At 35.2% G+C, this 23,643-nt stretch overlaps 1 protein-coding gene across 2 annotated transcripts in view; it reads right to left on the bottom strand.

The window, feature by feature from the left end:
- Window positions 1-23,643, bottom strand: part of CSMD3 (CUB and Sushi multiple domains 3) — an 879,736-nt gene that overhangs the window by 106,881 nt on the left and 749,212 nt on the right. For both annotated transcript variants that reach the window (XM_081111575.1, XM_081111574.1), the window contains 4 exons: window positions 19,016-19,120; window positions 6,362-6,480; window positions 4,957-5,026; window positions 545-661 (listed from right to left, as the gene is read on the bottom strand). In XM_081111575.1, the coding sequence (XP_080967701.1) occupies window positions 545-661; window positions 4,957-5,026; window positions 6,362-6,480; window positions 19,016-19,120 (411 nt within the window). The remainder of the gene's footprint in view (window positions 1-544; window positions 662-4,956; window positions 5,027-6,361; window positions 6,481-19,015; window positions 19,121-23,643) is intronic.

The raw sequence follows: 23,643 nt of genomic DNA on the forward strand, positions 1-23,643 counted from the left end.
TATCCAAAACACTGGCAATTTTATTATTAGAATTAAATAAGTATATTACAGGGGTATTTAAAACTAAACATTTAAAAATTTATACTATTTTTCAAATGCAAAGTTTTGTTTATTTACAATGAATATTAAATTAATTGAATATATTACTAGAAAATAATTTGTCTATGTACTACTTGGGTACAAAGTGAAGAATTACAAAAACAATCATACAAGAAAACTAGGTTGAATTTATCATTGCCACACACATCTAACTCAGGCTACATCCATGCATATCAAATAGAAAATACCATGAAGTTATCTACTTATCTATCTATCCATCTATCAAATTAAAAAATACCCATATTCTTTCAATTATCCAAGTATTCCAGTTGAAATATATTTGGCTTATCAACAATTATCCAAATTGCACTCCTCAATTTACATAACTGTATGTAACCCAAATTAAACTACAATTTATGAATATTTTATGTTAGACATTTGATATTTTTAAAGGATGCTTCTAATGATATTGAAAAACATTTTCACCTGTTTTTAATATACATACCAAAACCTACAGGCAGCTTTACTGTCCACGTGCAATCTAAACTGCTGGGGTAATTTCCAGGAAACCCTGGGCTGAGAATCACACCACTGAAATCTGACATAGCACCACCGCACTGAGCTGCAAAATAATTGAGGTCCCAGGTAAGCAGAGCAGTGGAATAGTTGACTATATTAAAAACAGATTGAAATCATTTCAAGTCTTCAGCAAGTCTCTGAAGTAAAACTGTTTGATATAAATTTGAATATTGCCAACTCTCATTCACCACACACTAGTAATGAAATATAATCAACCGACAATGCGTTTTCTAAAATAGCATAAAAAGACAAGGTACTTTCTTTCTCCGCAAGTAAAAACAATTATAGCACAGCAAGGAGTAGCTCATGTGCTGTGAATACAATCAAACAAGAAGCACATGTCCTTTTCCACAGAGGGCAGTTTACTTCTCATCCTTAAGTATTCTAGTAATGTTTTGATTCACTCCAAAGATGACATAATTTAGAATAAAATCAAGCCAACAATATCAGTTCTAAGTACAGTGGGGCCTTGACTTATGAGTTTAATTTGTTCCGAGACCGAGCTCATTAGGGAGCTCGTTAACTCAAATTACTCTATCAACTCAATGCAAAAAATTGGCCGAAAGACAGCTGGTATCTCAAAAAACTCGTTAGTCGGGACACTCGTAAGTCAAGGCCCCACTGTACCACGATCAAGAAGGAACTGTTTTCAAAAATCTTGCCTCCTATTACTCTTTTTGTAAGAAAGCTAAATAAAGAATTTTAAGAAAAATATTGGTTTCTAATGGTAATGTGTGAGGAATTTACATATCACATATGGGATATGGTCTTTATCCTAAAATAATTTAAACAGAGAATAGGGAAATATAAAGCGTAAAATGATGCAGCCAATTTTGAGAATGTAGGCATAATTTATCAATGTGCTTGTTTTAGAATCTGTTATACTGATTTACTATTGATAAGCTAAGTAACATTTATAGGAACAGATAATTACCCAAGTTCTAATTTTTGAGTGATTAAATAGAACTATTTAACATGCATTGAAAGAGCAATTGCATTTTGGAAGCTAATTCTTCTAACTGAATATTTTTATCATTTCATTATAAAAGGACTAAAAATCTCATTTGTTAATTATTTTATGTTAAGAATAGTAACAGATGGAATTAAACAGATAGCAGCCAAACTTCAGGATATATATCAGAAAGGAAAGCTAAGTAGAAAGTCTATCCATGTTTTGTAGGATAGCAATAACAAGTTTGGCTGCTCTCTTTATATGATTTGAATAAATTATGCATCAAGCTGATTTTACTAGGTGGATATATATATAACCTTGCAGTCAATCTGCATACAAAGCTTTTGTTTAAATGTGATTATCATTGAGAGCTAGAGATGTACCTGTAGACCTTCCCATCCTTCAGTGGCTTTGTACTGGACTTTCGTGCCCCATTAGACTTTTTGATAAGGACATAACCATAGCATAGCCCTCCAAGATAAAATCATCTTTGATTCTTCCTTCTAATTTGTCTCTATTACCTAAAAATCTCAAGTGACTTTTCCTTTCTTCCATAAAATATCTGGCAGATTATTTATTTTACAGTTCATAACACTGTAACCTTGTTACTGGGTAACTAGAGTTTTCAGATACTCTCTGAATCAGTCCCATTGCCTTCACTTCCTCCTTATATAGCCATGATGGCAATTCAAATACTTTGTCAATCAAATATCATACAAACTTGTTGTTCAAAATGAAGATGAGTAGAAAAGAAATAAAAATGATTTATAATTCCATTACTCACATATAACTTGTTTATATTTCTTTTTCTCTACAGAAATATATATATATGCATGCATGTGAGTTTGTTTATATGTGTACCTATATAATGAAATTAGGATCATATAGTTATCTATTTTTCACTATAATAACTACTATCCTGAATGTCTTGTGTGTCCCAGGTGCAGTGATAAACATTTTAAACAGATTATCTCCTTTAATTCTTACAATAGGTCTGGGCGATAGACATATTATTCCATTTAACAGGTGAGCAAACAGTAGTGCAAAGAATAAAACACTTGCCAGGCATACCTATTGCACCCTAGCTGATATTTGAATATAGATATGTTGGACATCAAAATCTGTTACGTATTCCTTGTAGTTTCATACCAATGTACCCCTACGTAATAAAATTTAAATTTTCTAGCCAAGTTTTATTAAAATATCATTTCCATCGAATACTTCACTCATTACTAATATATAGTAGGGAATGCATAGTTAATCAAAATGTAATACTTTACCTAAAAATTAACCATTTATTAAGAGTAATAATTGGTTCCACTAATATGATAAAATGGAAATTGTCACATAATGCTGGGTGGCATTTAACATAATAAAATTTTCTAAAAGCAATTTGGCAATATTTATCAAAGCTTTTAAGCATTACATACAATGACATATTAGTCTACTTAGGTAAAATCTCAAGTAAACAATTAGAAGTGTGCATGAAGGCATGTGAAAAGGACTTATACTATATGCCATGAAGCCATTTTAAAAATCTGATTTTTAAAAATATGTTATGGCATGGGAAATTTTTCTAGGTTAATGCCAAGAAGAAAAACATTATAAAAATATACACATAATGTAGAATCCCAAAACTTTATATTAATTTGTTCATTAAACAATATTCATTGGATATTTAAGATGAGAACCTTTCTAGGCATTGACAATATAGTGATGAACAAAAGATCTTCATTCTCTGCTCTCATATCAGTAGAATATACATAATATTTATTTTGTTTTTTATACTTTATTATGCCCCCTATTTTTATACACAATTGGATACACACATAAATATACACCCCACACATAGCACACACATAATTGGTATTATCTGTATATATAAATTTTTACGACAGGCATTATGTATATCTGTATATATATAAAAGCCTAAGCGACCATTCGAACATTCCACCATTCCATCGTTAACTATGATGCACACTGATCACAAGGGGCAGATGCTCAATGCACAGGCATGGAAACATGGAACATACTAATGACTCTCAGAGGAAAGCGGGGAGGGAGGAGAGTGTGAAGAGATTAACCAAAGATCTTAAATGCATACTAGAGGTCCAGTGCATGTATTTGTGCACCAGTGGGGTCCCTTGGCCTGGCCTGTGGGGATTGGGCTGAAACCGGCAGTCTGACATCCCCCAAGGGGTTCAAGATTGTGAGAGGGTGCAGGCCAGGTTGAAGGACTCCACCGGTGCATGAATCTGTGCACCAGACCTCTAGTTTTACATAAGTAGGTATAAAAATCACACCAATTCTTTTGATTTTGCCCTTCTTGCTATTCAGAAAGGGCTTTCCTCTTATCCATTTATCTTAATAACACATACCATCCAAAACTGTGTAAATAATATGGGCTAATTTCCCAGACAACACCAGTTCAGTCAATACCAGTCTCATATTTCTGAAATTGCATCATGTAATCAATGGTATAATTTAATACTAAATTACTCTCATTTCATTTCTCTTATTTCTACCACTCTAAATGGTAAATGGATATTTTAATGATAGAGATCCTACCCCACATACTTTTTTTAAAAAAAAATGTGTTTTTATTGATTTCAGAGAGAGAGATAGAAACATCAATAATGAGAGTGAATCATTGATCGATCGGTTGCCTTCTGCACGCCCCCTAATAGGGATTGAGACCACAAACCAAGCATGTTCCCTTGACTGGAATCGAACCTGGGATCCTTCAGTCTGCAGGCCAATGCTCTATCCACTGAGCCAACCAACTAGGGCCCCACATACTTTTCATACTCTGTAGAACCCAGCATACTAATGGTTGCATACAGGTAACAGAAATGAGGAACAGAAAAAAAATAATAATAAAGGGCGAGATAGAAATATTTGGAAGCAGCACTTAGGGCAAACATTTGTGCCCATATTTTCAAAGCCCCTAGTGCTCTTTTGACATATATTCCATATCTCTATTGTCTGTCACCACTGAAGACATCCCCTGGAGTGTCATGTTCCCATTGATAGACTCCAGATTCCTTATCTACATTGGCTTAGTTGTAATCAATAGGATATTTACTATTTCCTGATCCCTGGGTACTTCTATCATGTTATACTGAAAAAACTTTCTCAGGGAATCAGAAAACCTAATGTCTTTACTCAATTCTCTAAAGTTTAAAGTCATTCATTGATATTGAATTGGGGTTAATAAAAAAAGAACTGTAAAAATTTAAAATAAAAAAGATATGAAACATTTATCTCAAAGTATTTTTTACATAAGACCTGACAAAAGGCAAACTATTATTTGAATAATATCATATAAAGCATGTAACTTTAAAATTTGATAAACCTTATAAATGTTCTATATTTCTTTAACTTACCCAAACAAATGGGGATTGGGTAATTCCATCTTCTTACAGGTCCAGGCATACATGTTATGTGAGAATGACCCTGTGTAAATAGGACAATACAGTTCAGTACATCTTTTTTATTATTTTATTTTATTATTATTATTTTTTTAATTCATTTCAGAGAGGAAGGGTGAAGGAGATAGATAGAAACATCAATGATGAAAGGGAATCATTGATCGGCTGCCTTCTGCACGCCCCACTCTGGGGATGAAGCCATCAACCCAGGCATATGCTCTGACAGAAATTGAACTGTGAACTCCTTGTTCATAGGTTGACATTCAACCACTGAGCCACCGAGGCCGGGTTCAGTGCAGCTTTTAAAAGTTAAATTGAACATGGCATAGTGAAAGACTATTATGAAAACAAAGTTAAATACATATTGTCACTTTTATAGATTTTAACTTTTACTGTAAGTCTTATTATATTATTTGGAATAAGAATGGCAATTATATATACTTTTGATAAAATTAAAAAAAAAAAGGGTCCAAATAGAAAAATTAAGACTCCATATCACATTAGAATTGTATTTTATATTTTTTATCAAAACATTCTACTATAATGATTACACAAGTGAAATGGCCATATGTAATGGTTTATAATAAATTGCTGTAATATTCAAGATGAGGTTAAATACTGATAAAACTCTTTCATAAAAATATTAGAACAGGTGTTGAGGTATATTAAATTTTAAATTGATATATAACATCCAGATAGACCTGATTGCACTTCTGAGACTAATCATTTATGAGACAACCATAAAGACTATAAATTATTAATTTTTAATTTAGTTTCCTCTAAGGAATTTATTTACTTAATATGTGAAATAGTTTGTGCTTATTTTCTTTTCAATTTCTTAATAAGTCTATTCTTTAGGGAGATTTTTATGAGACCATAATTTTGTGACCCTTCAAAAAACCTATAACAGAGGATCAATATAAAGACAAAAAAAAAATATCTGAATATACATTGCAAATCCACTTTTTTAGGTAAATATATTTGTGGTTGATTTTCACTCCTTTGGGGAATTTACTGTCATGGAAATTTCATTTAATGATTTAAGTAGAACTTCATTTCTATTTTCACATTCTTAAATCCAAGAGTTCAATTGTAACATCCCATGTGAATACAGAAAAGTGAATAATTAATTTTGACTCAAAATTAATTTTAATTTATTTGCAATCAAAACAAATTTAGTTAATTTCAGCAAATTTCTCTCACACATATATTTTACTGAAAAATTGAATGCCATTTGACTTCAGGCTAATGAGGCCCAAAATCAATAAAGTTTTAAAACTTGAAGATTATAATAATTGGTTTGTTAAAATATCCTGAAAGGGTAATGAAAATAAAAACTATTCTCTTAAAATAAACTTACCTGCAGAGAATAGCCTTGGTCACACTGAAATGATACCACATCACCAACCATGTATCTGTCTCCAATTTTAATTCCATTGCTGGGAGTTTGTGGTTCAGGACAGGAATCCAAACCAATTGCTAAGAATATTTAATGATAATAATATAAGTAACTTTCAAATAATAACTGCTTAAATCATGCATATTAAATTATTAAAATTTAATATCTGGATCATTAAAACTACATTGTACATTGTGGCAATAAGAATATTAAGTGAATAAGATTTAACTGCATATGTGAAGAGCAATGTCTTTAGAACGCCCATAACTTTTGAATTTTTATGCCACTGAACATTTAGTAGCTCTGTGATTATACTTAAATTCTTTTTTAACTCCCAGCCCAAATCTCTTCTACTGCAAAGAAAAAAAAATCCTAAAAATGAAACCCTAAAATAAAATAATAATTTACTGTGAAAATAAAGTAAAATTGCAGTTGCAAATGTTTTTAGTAAAGGAATAGGAATTGAATTGTGTCTTTGCACAAGAGGTTGTATTCTGTGAAAGTGAAGAGCTTGTTATTTTAAATATATAGCATGCCTTCAATTTAAAAACTGTCCCTAAATAATGGGTACAAAAGAAAGAACTATTATTTCTATGTTTTTACTACATTTGAGGGAATTTTAATGTACTAGAATTAGCATTTGGCATCCCACATTTATCATCATAAGACAACAGTTTTAAACTCACATAAAAGTCTCTGATAAAGTGTGAATTCAATAAGAACTAGTCTAATTTGAGAATGAAGAAAACCGCAATAGTAAGCATGCAGACTTATTTCTGGTAAAAGTACCTTGGAATTACTTAGTCCATCTACTAAACAAATACATATTTTGTAACATGTAACTTGACTGTGGATACGTTTTTTTAGAAGGAACAATTCTGACACTTAATAATCTGAACTGGGAGCAGTGATTTAGGAACATGGGCAGGCTTTGCTCATACTTAGCTTGATCTTCAACACTTTCTTACTCACTTTACCTCTGTTTAACTTCTCTGACATTTAACTTAGCATTACCATGCATAACTAATTGGATATTCAGTAATAGATACTACTTAAGAAATTCTAGCCTACAAAATAATGCCAAATTAAAAGACAAAATGTTCAATGGAATCTGACATGCAGGTTCCATTCATTCATTGATTAAATAAGCATTTACTGAGCATCTATTGTATACTCTGCATCATGTTAGATGCTGGGAGTGTTAAGATAGATTAGCAATTTAACCATGCTCTAGCAGTGGTTCTCAACCTGTGGGTCGCGACCCCTTTGGGGGTTGAACGACACTTTCACAGGGGTCGCCGAAGACCATCGGAAAACACATATATAAATACATATCGTTTTTGTGATTAATCACTATGCTTTAATTAAGTTCAATTTGTAACAATGAAATTGGGGGTCACCACAACATGAGGAACTGTATTAAAGGGTCGCTGCATGAGGAAGGTTGAGAACCACTGCAAAGGAACTCTTCTTGGAACCACAGACGGGGTTAGTTTAAAACATGATTACAGAGTAGTGGAATAATAACAATAAATGAAGGTTGTCCTTCATTTCAATAATAATTTCATAGGAAATAACCTAAGTGAGCACTAAAAAATGATGTATTTCACCAATTTATGACAATAAGGGAGAAGGTACATGTGATGTACTTACAAACAAAATGGTGTGGAGTTTTGAGTGATTTTTCCTTCTTTTATGGACAAGAGAAGTGTTTTTTCCCACAAACACATGTAGAATTTGGGGAAAGGTGGCAAGAAATAAAGCTGATAAAGGGAAGCAGGATATAGACTGTAAACAGTCATAGAACCTTAACTAATGTAGGAAATTGCATTTTCCTTCTGTTTAGTAATGGAGGGAAAATTCAGAGTTATTAGGAACATAACCTCTGTGCGCATTTTGGTGAAGCCAAGGGTCCTTATTACTTTTATTATATTTAGTTTTAAATCCTAGTTCTAGAAAAAAATCTTTCTCTTTCTTTTGCTCTCTCTTTCTCTCACTCTCACTCTCTCTCTTTCTCTTTCCCTCTCTCTCAGAGACCTATCTTTTTCTGCTTCTTTCTCTCTCTCCTCCCTGCCTCTAACTCTAAAAATCCATAACGTATCTTTAAGGGAGAAAAAAAGTTTTTGGTAGCTTATGTCAGCACCATGTAGTATAGAAAATAAAATAATAATAATAACAACAATAATAATAATAATAATAATAAAATCGCCAATATTTTTCCTCTGCAATTCTTGTTTCCAGTGCTTGCCTCTGCCAGCACCGGGTGCATAAAGTCTTTCTATTCTGTAACACTGCTCTACTGTGTTTCCAGAATTCAGAAAGTTAGACTAAAACCATCTCTAACTTAATAGCATAAAGAGGTGAAAAGTCAATGAGATGATCATGAAATAAATTTTGATTAACAGAAATGAGGAAACTATAATACAATTGTAATGTCCTCACAGGGTTAATGAATGAAATGCATTTATAAAGCTCAATTATACTTATTTGTATGTAAATTTTTAGTTAGTGGCAAGTGAAATTAGAAATGACAAATAATTTAATTTGGACAGGAGGTGTTTCTATAATTAGTATTTTATGTGATGATTTGTATAAACTAGTTAGAACAAAATAAGTAGTTTAAGAAAAATATAATTAATTTTAAAATCACTATTTTTCTCAGATAATTATCTAATTAGCCCAAGGGAGGAAACCATTTTTAGTGATTATAAAAATAAACTCATTAAGACCTAATGCATTATCACTTAAGCATATTGCTTAAGGATGGGGAGCAGTAAAGTAACTATTGCACTGAATTGAATCTTTTGTTATTTATAAGCTAGAGTTAAATGGTACATTTCTGGATGTTTACTATTTTATGACTAGTTTTGTGCTTTGGGGTATTCAGACCCTCCAACTATTGCATGGAGTAAAATTATGTTTTCTAGACTACCTGAAATTTCCCAGGATTTAACAAACTTATTAGAGGCAGATATCAGGAGTGCTCTCAGTGTGGGAGGAGAGAAAAATGTGCTCATTATGGTAATGTAACCACTTAGAAACTGTTTTTTTTTAACAGGACCCCTTCTCCTTTCTGCCCATGCAGTCCACTCTCTCCTTAATCAGTAAACCCTTAGGACACTGGACTCTGGTTAGTATCCAACTGTCTTATAAACAAAGCCTCAGGTCTGTTGATTACAGTTGTGTTTCATCCCCAGGCCAATGAAAACAGAATGACCCTAGGAACCACACCCCTCATGAACCAGACAGAACAATGCCATGGCTGAATCAGGACCTGACACAAAGATCCTACTCTGGCCCCAACCAATCAGTAGAGCCCACAAACCTAACTCATTCCCAGGAAGCCATGGGAGCCACGCATTTGAGCAAAAGCTCACCTATGACTCTGGGCATGGCGCTATTTCCTTAAAAATAAATGTTTACTTTCTTGCTTGCAAACTCCTGTTTGCATTTGATTGGGTTTTAATGCTCACAGGCAAATGGACCTGTGTAGTCTGGTGAGGTTAACATTTGCCTTTGACTTCCTCAGAGACTATGTCCTGAGATCTTTGAGCAACCCTAAATTTTACAAACACCATTAGTACAGGTAGTTTCCCCTTTTAAAACATGTACATTTTATAATTTCAAAACCAAAAAACAACCCCTGTTAATTGATTTATAGATATTCCACTTATTTATTTATGCATTTATTGGTTGATTCTTGTATGTGCCCTGAACCGAGATTGATCCTGTAACCTTTGTGTATTGGGATGATGCTCTAACTAACTTTGCTACCCAACCAGGCCTAGTCATCTTCAAGATGCCTATAATCCACAATTATCTGAGAAGTTCTGACTTAAATAAACAGTACTTACAGTGTTTACACTGTAATTTTGCAATTATTTGTTCCCATGTTCTTATTCATAATTAAGTCTGAAGGTTTTTAGGACTAGACCTTATGCAAGTTTGTAGTACTGACACCTCGCAAATATAGTTAGCATTTAGTAGGTATTCAATGAATATTTAATGGATAAACAACTGGGTTTGTTCTTATATTTGGGAAGCAATATTGAAATGTAACATTAAGGGAGGAAATGAAGTATTGCCTTTCTAGGTAATAGAAAAGTTTACTAGGTAATAGAAAACAATTATATTTAATGATCAAAATGGAACTCTAGAAATATTAATGAGACCAAGGCATGTGAAGAATAGACTGTCCAGAAGGAACATCAGATTTGTATGATCCTATCTAATAAAAGAGTAATATGCAAATTAACCATTATTCCATTACAAAGATGGCAGCGGTCATGGAGCTGGAGCGAGCAGGAGGCTTAGGTTGCCCCAGCAATGGAGGAAGTCAAGCTTCCTGCCTTCCCTGGCTGGTCCTGAGCTCCGCTCAAGGCTAAAAAGTTTCAATTATAGAAGATAAATAAATCCCAGATACCTGCTTCCAGCTGCCGTGGCCTCTGCTCAAGGAGTGGCTGGGAACATGGGTTGCCAGGGGAAACCCAGTCTTCGAGCAGCCCCTCACCCAGGCTGGCCAGGCACCCTAGTGGGACCCCCACCCTGATCCGGGACACCCTTCAGGGCAAACCAGCAGCCCCCACCCATGCACCAGGCCTCTATCCTATATAATAAAAGGGTAATATGCAAACTGACCGTAACAGCAGAACGACTGGGAATGACTGGTCACTATGACACACACTGACCATCAGGGGGCAGACGCTCAATGCAGGAGCTTCCCCCTGGTGGTCAGTGTACGCCCACAGGGGAAGCTCTGTGCAGCCACAAGCCAGGCTGACAGCTGCCAGTACAGCGGTGGTGGTGGAAGCCTCTCCTGCCTCCTCAGCATTGCTAAGGATGTCCTACTGAAGCTTAGGCCTGCTCCCCGTGGGCAAGTGGACATCCCCTGAGGGCTCCTGGGCTGCCAGAGGGATGTCTGACTGCCAGCTTGGGCCCTATCTCCCAGGGAGCGGGCCTAAGCCAGCAGGTGGTCATCCCCCGAGGGGTCCCAGACTGCGAGAGGGCACAGGTTGGGCTGAGGGACCTCCCCCCAAGTGCAAAAATTTTTGTGCACTGGGCCTCTAGTAATAATAATAACAATAATAATAGTTATAGCAGTAGTCAGGCATTCCCAAGTTAAAGTGTTATAATCATTGCCGAAACCGGTTTGGCTCAGTGGATAGAGCGTCGGCCTGCGGACTGAAAGGTCCCAGGTTCGATTCCGGTCAAGGGCATGTACCTGGGTTGCGGGCACATCCCCAGTGGGAGATGTGCAGGAGGCAGCTGATCGATGTTTCTCTCTCATCGATGTTTCTAACTTTCTATCTCTCTCCCTTCCTCTCTGTGAAAAATCAATAAAATATATTAAAAAAAAAAATAAAGTGTTATAATCTCAAATTCAAAGAGAAAAAAGAACACTATAGACTGATATTTGTCAGCATTTACTTTTTAAGTAAATAAAAAGCATGGCATATCTATATAGTACCCATGCCATCAAATAATCTAGTTTTTTGTTTCCCCTTCCCCACCTTCCCGAAAACTTCATGAGTGAATAGAAATATCAGATGGGGAAAACACTCGCTGGAAGAATTTCAGCCAATTTTCCCTTTGCCAAAAGAGAAGAACATGTCATGCTTCCTGAAACCTTTACCATTTAAAATACTCCTTTAGGAATATAGAAAGAGTTTACTTTCTTGTTTTAAAAAAATTAAAAAATCTGTCCTTTTTTAGCAAACCTTAATGTCTTTTGCATCTGTTGCTGGTATTCATAGTGTGATTATGAGACCACTGTTGGCCTGTTGTGATTCCTTCCTTATATTACCCAGCGGACAGAACTTTTATCTCAGAGACGGTCACAAATGAAACACCAAAGATGTGCAGTGAAATAGGTGTCTTCTCAATGGAGAAAAGTTAATATAACTATCTTGTTTAGAACACACATAATTATTTTTCCACATTTACTTAGCAAAAAAACATAGTTTTTTTTTTTCTTTTAGTGCTTTTATATTCATTAAAAAGTACAATTTTCTCTTGTAGAGGTTATTGCATTCTTACTTTTCAGACTGTAATTCTGCAGGCTTCTGATTATATAAAGAAGTTCTTTAAAATTTTTATTTTTATGTCTAGTTATTATAACCAGTCTCCACCAGTGAACAGATTCTTGCATTAACACAAAATTGATGTTTCTCCACTAAGGGAAATTACTATTTTGAAACATGACAGAAATTAAGGTGCCCTTTCCACAAGCCAGATGGATTGCTGGGTGCGTTCTCCGGAGCTCCCTGAAGTAGTGTTCTCAGTGGGCACAGTGACTAGACAGCCTTTAGCGTGTCGTGCTGGACGCTGCACCCAAATCAGAACTGCTCTGCACAGCATTTGTTCCACCAAATGCATTGTAACAGCTTTTCAATCTGTTATTAGCAAAGCAGCCAAAAATGCTGCTCTAGCTTGTTTCATAAATTTGTCCTTAAAGACTAGAGCAGAAGTTATTAGTTATTTTAATTTGTAAAGCTGTATTTCAAATCTTCCCCCACCACCTTCCCTTTCACTTAATATTTTGCAATTACTATGTTAATGTCAATGTTAATTAGACAATAGATTTGAAAACACGAAGGATATTCCAAAAACCTTTAAACTAATTAAAAGAACATTAGGCAGCCTCTGTCACTGATTTCACTACTGTCCACTATCATTTTCTCTTTTTCTCTTCTCTTTCTCCATCCCTCTGTCCTTCCTACTAGCTCAGTGATGGCAAACCTTTTGAGCTTGGCGTGTCAGCATTTTGAAAAACCCTAACTTAACTCTGGTGCCGTGTCACATATAGAAATTTTTTGATATTTGCAACCATAGTAAAACAAAGACTTATATTTTTGATATTTAGTTTGTATATTTAAATGCCATTTAACAAAGAATAATCAACCAAAAAAATGAGTTCGCCTGTCACCTGACATACGTGTCATAGGTTTGCCATCATTGTACTAGCTCCACTTTTTCCATCCTCTGTAACTCTATTTCTCATCTATTTCTCCGTATACCTTCATTTTTTAATTTATAATTCCCATTTTAATTAAATTCACTCTGTTTTTTTAAAAAAGCACATGCAACTGGAGCATTTTTAGGTGACAACATCATTAAGTGTGACTATTTAGTAAGGCATTTATTTAATTTCCCCAAAAAGGAAGGTCTTTTTATACCTGGGGAATATTTTCACTTCTTTAAGTTATGATTTGATTAAAAAAATAACGTTTTAATATAACTCTATAGGATTTTTGTAATGCTGGTATTTTAAAAATTACATTTACTTTGCTAAAGGAAGTTATTTAGAATTTTGTTCCAATTAAAAGAAAACATTCAGCAAATATTTTGTTGTCTTAGTTTAGGCTCCTCAACACAATGTTTTTTAAAATGGTGATCATCTTCCCATCTTCTGATAATATTCCCCCTTCTGGTTTTTGAAAACTACAGTTTATATTGTCCTGTCATCTACACACGGTGCTTAGTTGTTTGTTTCTTTGCTTTTCTCTTGAGTGGAGAGTCCATATATCTAATAGTTCTTAGGAAGTATCTGGGGATCAGTTTGAATACAAAGCATGATTTTGAAAAGATTTACTTGATTATATGAATTGAAAGCTAAAATATTAAATGCCGTTCTCTGCGAGTAGCCTTTAGACCATTAGGAGAGTTATCAGCCTTATTTAAAGCAACTGTGTATAAAATACATTGACATATCATTTGTTCTTATGCTTATGCATTAGCAGTGGTGAATCCTTTCCCACATAATTGAGTTCAAATCAGATAAGTACTTTAGAAAATATTAGCATTCTTTGACTGTTCATTTTATAGAAATAATTAGTTTTGACATAGTTGGATGAATAATTAAAAATAAAAAAAATCCCACATTTTACATAATATGTTTCAACTTGGTTAGACAGAGGTTTGTCTCATTCCTAATCCAATCCCTCTACCATTTTAATCAGACTTTTCTTGTCATAGGTACTCAACTTTACTTCTTCAATCCAAGATCATGATTAAAGTTTTCTAATACTTACATTATGACTTTTCAACCAAAAGATTTAAGCTTTCAAGATAGAATGTTGTGAGGCTTGCTGGGCCTGTGGCTCAGTGGTTGATCATGGACTAATGATCCACAAGGTCAAACTTGATTCCCGGATAGGTCACATACCCGGGTTGTGGGCTCAGTCCTCAGTAGGGGCTGTGAAGGAGGCAGCTGATCAATGATTCTCTCATCACTGATGTTTCTATCTCTCTCCCTCTCCCCTACTCTCTGAAATAACTAAAAATATGTTTTTAAAAATTGTGAGATTTAAATCCGGTAATCATTGCTTTCCCTTAAGAAGAGCAGTCAAACTCTAAATTCTTTATATATTTGTATCTACTATTTGTTGATAATGATATGGCTCAATATCTTTCATTGAATATCGTTGAGTTTCCAACCAAAAATAAGTTTGAAAAATGTTAAAGATCATGGGATAACTTATCCTATTAAATTGTAATGCTCTTATATTATCTATTTTATACAAAAAAGGACTTTTTGGAATTTTAGAAAATATTTTATAAATGCTAAAGTCATGTATAAAGGACATAAAAAACTTGCTATAATTTCTTTATGATTATGATTACTTAATGATCTATATTATGAATATATATTGAAACATTTGCTATTTTCATATTATGACATCTACAATAAAGTTAAATTTCTGATTATGGCATCCTATAACTTTCAGGAGTCATCATACCTTTAGAAGCATTAGTTCCTTGTGCTGCCCCAAACCTTAGTTCAGCCCTGCTGAACTAGTTGCAATTCTCCTAATATGCCATATATCATAGCACTGTCTGAGCCTGAAGTATTCATGCTGAAAATATCTACTGCTGTCTAATTGTAAAACTCCTACCTGTTTGTTAAGACTCAGCCAAATTTGTCACCTACTATTTGAAATATTTCCTGAACTTCATAAATGGAATTGATTACTATCGCTTTTTTACACTCTACCATAAATATCTCTATTCCTGTATTCAGAGCACTGTATTATTGCTTTATCTCTCTGTCTATTCTATGCTATAATCTCATAAAGAAAGATACTGTGACATATTTATCTTTGCTTTTCCCATGTTGAGCATAGTAGCTGACATGTAGTAGGTATTTCAAAAAAAATCATTGGCTGAATGAAGAATAAATCTTTTATTTATAATCTATTAACAATTCAATGATGCATTTATTGTATCTGAGATTAGCAGTAGCTGAAAAGTGAACTTCAATATAAAACTCAAAATATTGTCAAAAATTAATTTAGAACATGCCTATCAGTGTAGCCTCTGTCTTTCCCTATAGCGAGTTTCTTTTCTATCAGAATTTCATAGAGGTAATGATGTTTTAGTGATAGATAAAGTGATGCTGAGAAAATAATAGTTACTACCTTCAGGAAGCAGAAGCCAACAGAATTATAAAATATACACAGACAAAGGTGCTAAATACCTTTATGAACACCAACATCAGTGTAGGCATACTGATGGCAATGATATATTCCAATATTATATATCTGTTATCTTACATTTCTAGATGTATCACTCACTCATTATTCAGTCAACAAATATGTTTTGAACACTAATAAGATTCAAGGACTGAGCTCAGTGCAAGAGACAAAACGATATCCTAAATGAACGTGATCCTGTGCTAATGGCAGAGGGAGACAGTAAGCTCAAAATTACCCAACAATCACCCAATTAGACTTGTGATCATTTTATGGAACAAAATACAAACCCATATATGTATTTAACTTGGATGCGTAAGTCTTTTTTTGTATTTAAAAGTTTAGTTGGAAGTTGAGAGATTAAATATATTTTTTCTATGCCAACAAGAAAAGGCACTTACTCCCATTTCAGATTTAAATTTTCTACAGGATTCAGTTCCTTTTTTAGAATTTGAAAATACTGTAGTAAAAGAGGAGACATTGCAACTGATACTACAGAAATAAAAAGGATCACAAGAGACTACTATGAATAATTAAACACTAGAAAAATGAATAATCTAGAAAAAAGACAAATTCCTAAAACATATAATTACAATAAATAAAAAAAACATACAAACCAAAAAGTCAAAGTAAAATTGCCTGTTGGCAGATAATATTATCTTATATGCAAAAAAATCCTAAAGACTCCACCCAAAAAAATACATATGACTAATAAACACATTTAATAAAGTTGCAGGATATAAAATCAACATACATAAATTAGTTGCATTGCTATACACTAAAATGAAAAATATTTAAAAAAGAAAGAAAATTCCATTTACAATAACATAAAAACAATAAAATAATTGAACAAATTTAAGCATGAAGTTAAAAGATCTGCACACTGAAAATTATAACAGTCTAATAAAATAAAATATAGAAACACAAATAAATGAAAAGATATTCTGTATTCATGGATTAGGATGATTAATATTGTTAAAATGTCCATACTACCTAAAGCTACCTATAAATTCAATGCAAACCCTATCAAAATTCCAATGACATATTTCACATAAATACAAAAAAAAAATCTTAAAATTCAATTAGAACCACAAAAGAACCCAAATACTGAATAGCAATACTGAATAACAACCAAACAAAGAAAAATTGAAAGCATCATTCTTTCTGATTTCAAACCATATTAGAAAGGCTATAATAATCAATACTGGTACCAGCATAAAAATGGGCACCTAGACCAAACAACAAATAGCTCAGAAATAAACTGTCTCATATACAATCAATTACATTTGAAGAGGGAATAAAGAATACTCAATGGTGAAAAGATAGTCTCTCCAATAAATGGTGTGGGGAAAATGGATAATCATATGCGGAAGAATAAAATTGGGCCCCTATCTTACACCACTTTAAAAAATTAATTGGAAATGGATTAAAAACTTAAATATAAGACCTGATATAGGAAAGTTCTAGAAGATAACATAGGAAAAAGCTCCTTGACATTGGTTTTTATTTTTTTAATATGACACCAAAAACACAAGCAACAAGAGCAAAATAAGTAGAACTACATCAAAGACAATACAACAAAACTCCTGCATAGCACAAGTAACAACAAAATCAAAAGGCAACCTGTGTAACCAGAAAAAATTATCTGCAAAGTATCTATCTGACAAGGAATTAATATCCACTCTCTCTTCCCATAAGTGTACTGAGATGTCATCTGAAAATGGTTTGCTATTCACTTACTCAGAAAACCCTACAAAATAATACAAATCAAGAGCTTCAAATTTTCTTGTGCACTTTAAGAATGCTTGTGACACTGCCTGGGCCATAATGGGTATGCATATCTGAAAAGCCACCAAGTATCGGAAGGATGTCACTATAGAAGCAGAGTGTTCCATTCCTTCATTACACTGGTGGAGTTAGTAGGTGTTCTCAGGCCAAACAATGGGGCTGGACAAAGGGTCGGTGGTGAATTTTTACGGCACATACTTAAAAATACATATTAATGCTGAACTTAAGGAGTTAGATATAGATTCTCTGGTCATTGAGCACATCCAGGTGAACGAAACTCCCAAGATGTGGCATAGAACTTATAGAGCTCAAGGGTGGATTAACCCATACGTGAGCTCTCCCCACCGCATTGAGATGATCCTTACTGAAAAAGAGCAGATTGTTCCTAAACCAGAAGAGGGGCTTGCACAGAAAAATAAAAATCTCAGAAGAAACCAGAAACCAAACACACAAAAATAGGAGTTAATATCCAAAATTTATAAAGAACTCATACAACTCAAAACCCATGGACACAGACAATAGTGCAGTGAAAGCCTCCGGGGGAGGGAGGAGGGGGGAGGGGTGAAGGGAGGTCAATGGGAAAAAAGGGGGGAGATATACATATGTAGTACATTCAACAATAAAGGTAAATTTTTAAAAAATGGGCAGAATATCTATAAGACATTTTTCCAAAGAAAACACAAATGGCCAATAGGTATATAAAAAGATGCTCAACATCGCTAATCATCAAGCAAATGTAAATCAAGAGTAAGAGATGTCACCCCAAACCTGTTAGAATTACTATTATTAAAGCAAAAAAATATAAAGTATTGATGACAGTGTGGCAAAAAGGAAACCCTCAAGCTCTGCTGATGAGTATGTAAATTGTTATAGTCACCATAAAGGTCCCTCAAAATATTAAAAATAGAAGTATCACATGATCCAGTGGTACTACTTCTGGGTATAGATCCAAAGTGATTAAAATCAGGATCTCAAAGAGATATCAGATCTATATTAATTGCAGCATTATTAATAGCCAAGATATAGAAACACCTTAAGTGTCCACCTACATGAAGAAATGAAGATATGTTATATACATATAATGGAATATTATTAAAACCATGGACAAGAAGGCTATCCTGACATTTGCAACAACATGGATGGACATTTAGAGTGTCATGCTAAGTGAAATAAATCAGACAGAAAAGACGAATATTGTATGGTCTCATTTACATGTAGAATATCAAAAAGGAGAACTCTTAGGAACAATGAGTGGAATGTTGGTTCCAGGAGTTGAGGGGAGGGAGGAATGGAAAGTCACCATTCAACAAATTTAAGTTTAAGTTATGCAAGATGAATAAATTGAAATTATACTTACCTGTGTATTCAAGGTGAAAGCCAGCAGCAGAAACACTGATGTCTGATTGAAAATTTAGGTATAGATTGTTAGATGTACTATTCAAAAGATGAGGTATTGTTGTTCCTGAAATGATAATTGGAAAAGCAGGTCACCAATCACATCATAAATGCTATAATAGTACTAAGTAAGCTAAGTATTTATCGGCTAATAGTTTATCACTACACTAGTGGCCCAGTGCACAAATTCATGCACATAGAAAGGAAATTAATTAGAAGAAATATTTTAATATTGCTATTAGCCTTTTCTCTATAATAGAAGTCTCAACCAAATTCATGATCGACAACAACAGATCAAAACACACGTGTGCAATTGGCACCAGCAAGAGCTTTGTATGTATTGTGTATGCACGAATCAACTTAGCCAGCCAGGTACTCCCTCCCTTCTCTTAGCCACCTGCCACCTGCCACCAGCCAGGGCCTCCCTCCCTTCCCCCAGCAGGCCCTGCCCCCAGTCAAACTCCCGGAAGAACTCCTGGTTGAGGGGACAATTTGCATACCATGCTTTTATTATATAGGATCCCATAGGGAGAACAAAGGATACAATATTTAACTGATGCAGTGACTATATTCTGGATAGTGAGAAAACCTGAAGTCATTTTCAAGGTCTACCATTTCTTACTTCTTTTCAGTTGGGTCAAGTTCCTAAGCTTTCTAAATCTTTGTTTTCGGGCTAATGAAAAGAAAATAGGATTCCACCAAGTCTCCTATCACCTACTCCAGGACTTCTGGGAGGATCAAATGAGATGAGGCATTGGAAAACGCTTCATAGACATTTGGTTACAATGTAAAGTGTTTCCACCTGGGTATAATGCAACTCATGTTCCTGGGCTGAAGAAGCTGCAAGGAGGCTAGTCGCTAGGGAGAGGAAGCTGGGCGTTGCTACATGACATCATTACCTGGATGGTCAGACACTTAGCATATTAGCCATATATATATATATAGATTATGTATTCATTAAGTGTTTTTCCAGAATTTTTAATAAAAATATCTCTCCCATATTTCTCTTTCATTTTATTGTTCCTGACTATCTCCAAGGAGACAGACCTTTGAGATCATTTTACATTACTGCCTAAAAATAGATAGAAACAATGAGAGCTGGGAAGAGTCAGAGTATTAAGTGTTATGGTCACCTAAAATGAATGTTTTTTTAATATATTTTTATTTATTTCAGAGAGGAAGAAAGAGGAAGAGAGAGATAGAAATATCAATGACAACAGGGCATCACTGGTTGGCTGCCTCCTGCATGTCCCCCACCAGGGACTGAGCGCATAACCAAAGCATGTGCCACAGACTGGAATAGAACCCAGGACTCTTCAGTATGCAGACCAATGCTCCATCCACTGAGCCAAGCCAGCCAGGGCCATGTTTCTTTTTTTAAAAAATAATCTTTATTATTGAAAGTATTATAGATGTCCCTCCCCGCCCCCCCACTGATCCCCAACACTCCATGCCCACCCCTCAGGCCTTCACCACACTTGTCTGTGTTGATGGGTTCTGTATATACTAGTATATGCACATAAAATCTTTGGTTAATCTCTTCTCACACCTCCCCCCTATGAAATATGTCAGTCTGTTGCATGCTTCAATGTTTCTACGTCTATTTGTTCATCAGTTTATTTTGCTTATTAGATCCCACATATAAGTGACATCATGTGATACTTATCTTTCTCTGACTGGCTTATTTCACTTAGCCTATTACTCTCCAGGTCCCTCCATGCTATCTCAAAGGGTAAGAGATCCTTTTTTTTTTTTTTTTTTTTTTTTTTTTTTACAGCTGCATAGTATTCTGTGGTGTACCATAGATGTAACATAGCTTTTTTATCCACTCATCTACTGAGGGGCACTTGGGCTGTTTCCAGATATTAGCTATTGTAAATTGTGCTGCTATGAACAGAGGGGTGCATACATTCTTTCTGACTGGTGCTTCAGATTTCTTAGGATATATTCCTAGAAGTGAGATCACTGGATCAAATGGCAGGTCCATTTTTAATTTTTTGAGGAAACTCCAGACTGTTTTCCATAACGGTTGTACCAGTCTGCATTCCCACCAGGAATGCACGTACTAGGGTTCCTTTTTCTCCACATCCTCACCAGCACTTGTCATTTGTTGATGTTAGCCATTTTGAAAGGTGTAAGGTGATACCTCATGGCCATTTTAATTTGCATCTCTCTAATGATTAGTGACTTTGAGTAGTTTTTTCATATGTCTCTTGGCCATCTGTTTGATGTTTCTTACACTCTGATAGCAAAAGCTGGTAGTTAGCATTCAAAACTCCCAGATATGAGCTAGTGTTAGTTTTGTCTTTCAGTAAATGCATCATGATGATGTTCTTCTAAACTTCTAAAGGAAATAAACTAGTTTATTCAATTATTGAGTAAAAATATAAAATATCTGCTTATTATTTCTTGACTACTTAACATTGAGAAATAGTTAAAGATCCTCAAGATTATAACTCAAGCAATTTCAAATGGCAAGCATAAATATAAGTGTCAATTGTATGTTTTAACACATTGTATGCGGGAAACGTGTTTACACGTTTTACGTATTTGTACATTCTACCAGTGTAGTAGAGCACGGGACACGTATTAATACGTTTTTTATAGACTAGCGGTAGAATGCGGGTAACGTATAAATATGTAAACTAAAGTTATCGTAATTTTACTGAACGTTGCCATTTGCGCAAAAAATTAGCAAAAATGGCCCGCGCCACCTGTTAGCGCGCGATAAAAACTACCCGCAAACAATGTGTTAAGATAAAGCTCAAAAACGTATCAGTTGATAGTGTTACAAATATTTTTTGTAAGTAACTAGTTATTGTACACTTACTTTGCACAACTCTGTGGACCTTTATCACTGATCCTAATCCTATATAATAAAAGCCTAATAATGCTAAGTGTCTGGTCGTCTGGTCAGATGTTCAACCAATCAAAGTGTAATATGCTAATGATATGCTAAGGCCCCTCAACTGCTCACTATGATGTGCACTGTCCACCAGAGGGCAGACAGTCAACTGGTCAACCAGTTTCTATGATTTTTTTTTTAAAATATATTTTATTGATTTTTTACAGAGAGGAAGGGAGAGAGATAGAGAGTTAGAAACATCGATGAGAGAGAAACATCAATCAGCTGCCTCCTGCACATCTCCTACTGGGGATATGCCCGCAACCCAGGCACATGCCCCTGACCAGAATCGAACCCGAGACCCCTCAGTCCGCAGGCCGACGCTCTATCCACTGAGCCAAACCGGTTTCAGCTCTATGATTTTAGCTATTGTAAATTGTGCTGCTATGAACAGAGGGGTGCATACACTCTTTCTGACTGGTGCTTCAGATTTCTTAGGATATATTCCTAGAAGTGAGATCACTGGATCAAATGGTTGACCAGTTGCTATGACATGCACTGACCACCAGGGTACAGATGCTCCGACCAGTAATTTAATTTGCTGCTGGGGTCTGGTTGATCAGGACTGAGAGAGATAGGCTGGATGTGCCCTGGAGCCCTCTCGCGGTCCCTCCCTGGCTGGCCAACCTCCCTTGTCCCTCCCTGGACCTAATCGTGCACCAGTGGGGTCCCTCAGCCTGGCCTGCACCCTCTCGCAATCTGGGACCCCTGGGGGGATGTTGCAGAGCCGGTTTCAGCCTGATGGTGGAACGACCAGTCGCTATGATGCACACTGACCACCAGGGGGCAGATGCTCAATGCAGGAGCTGTCCCCTGGTGGTCAGTGTGTTCCCACAGGGGGAGCACCACTCAGCCAGAAGCCAGGCTCACAACTGTCAAGTGCAGCGGCAGTGGTGGGAGCCTCTCCTGTCTCTGTGGTAGTGTTAAGGATGTCCAACTGCCGACTTAGGCCTGCACCCCCTGGGGGAAGCAGCCCTAAGCTGTCAATCGGACATCCACCGAGGGCTCCTGGACTGCGAGAGGGAGCAGGCTGGGCTGAGGGAACCTCCCCCCGAGTGCACAAATTTTGTGCACCAGGCCTCTAGTTCTTCTATAAAAGAAATCACAGTGAATTCATTATAGAACATATAAGTGCTTTTGATCTCAGTCCATAGTGTCCTAATCGAATCACTGAAGACAGATATTAACAAAAACTCAAAGGTCCCTCAACCTGCCTTTCATCCCTTTCATGATCTAAGTTTTAGTCCCCGGCTCTGAAGTCACACCAGCTGGACTCTAGTCTCATCTTAACATTGTCTGTACAACCTTGGGCAACTTGATCTATCTAAGCTTCAGTCACCTATGAGGACTGCTAGAAAGACCAAATGAGGAAATGTGTGACAACCCTCACACAGAGCTAAGACTCAGTCATCATGAGCATGTTATTGACCACTTTTTATCATCTTCATCTGTGTGTTCATTATTAAGAATGTATTATACCTAATCTATTATAAACAAATATATACTCAAATTTTACAAAAAAAGTTTTCAGGAAAGATTCTTATCTAAATATCTAAAATATATTTTATGACTAAACCAAAACACTCCTATTCTAGATATTTCTTCTTTACTTTCCTCAATGGTGATGATAAAAAACTGGTTACAATACTCTATTTGAAAATCTATTAAATCTTTGGCCTGTGTGG

The sequence above is a fragment of the Myotis nattereri genome, assembly GCF_964212035.1.
Source record: "Myotis nattereri genome assembly, chromosome: 17".
NCBI classification, from domain to species: domain Eukaryota; kingdom Metazoa; phylum Chordata; class Mammalia; order Chiroptera; family Vespertilionidae; genus Myotis; species Myotis nattereri.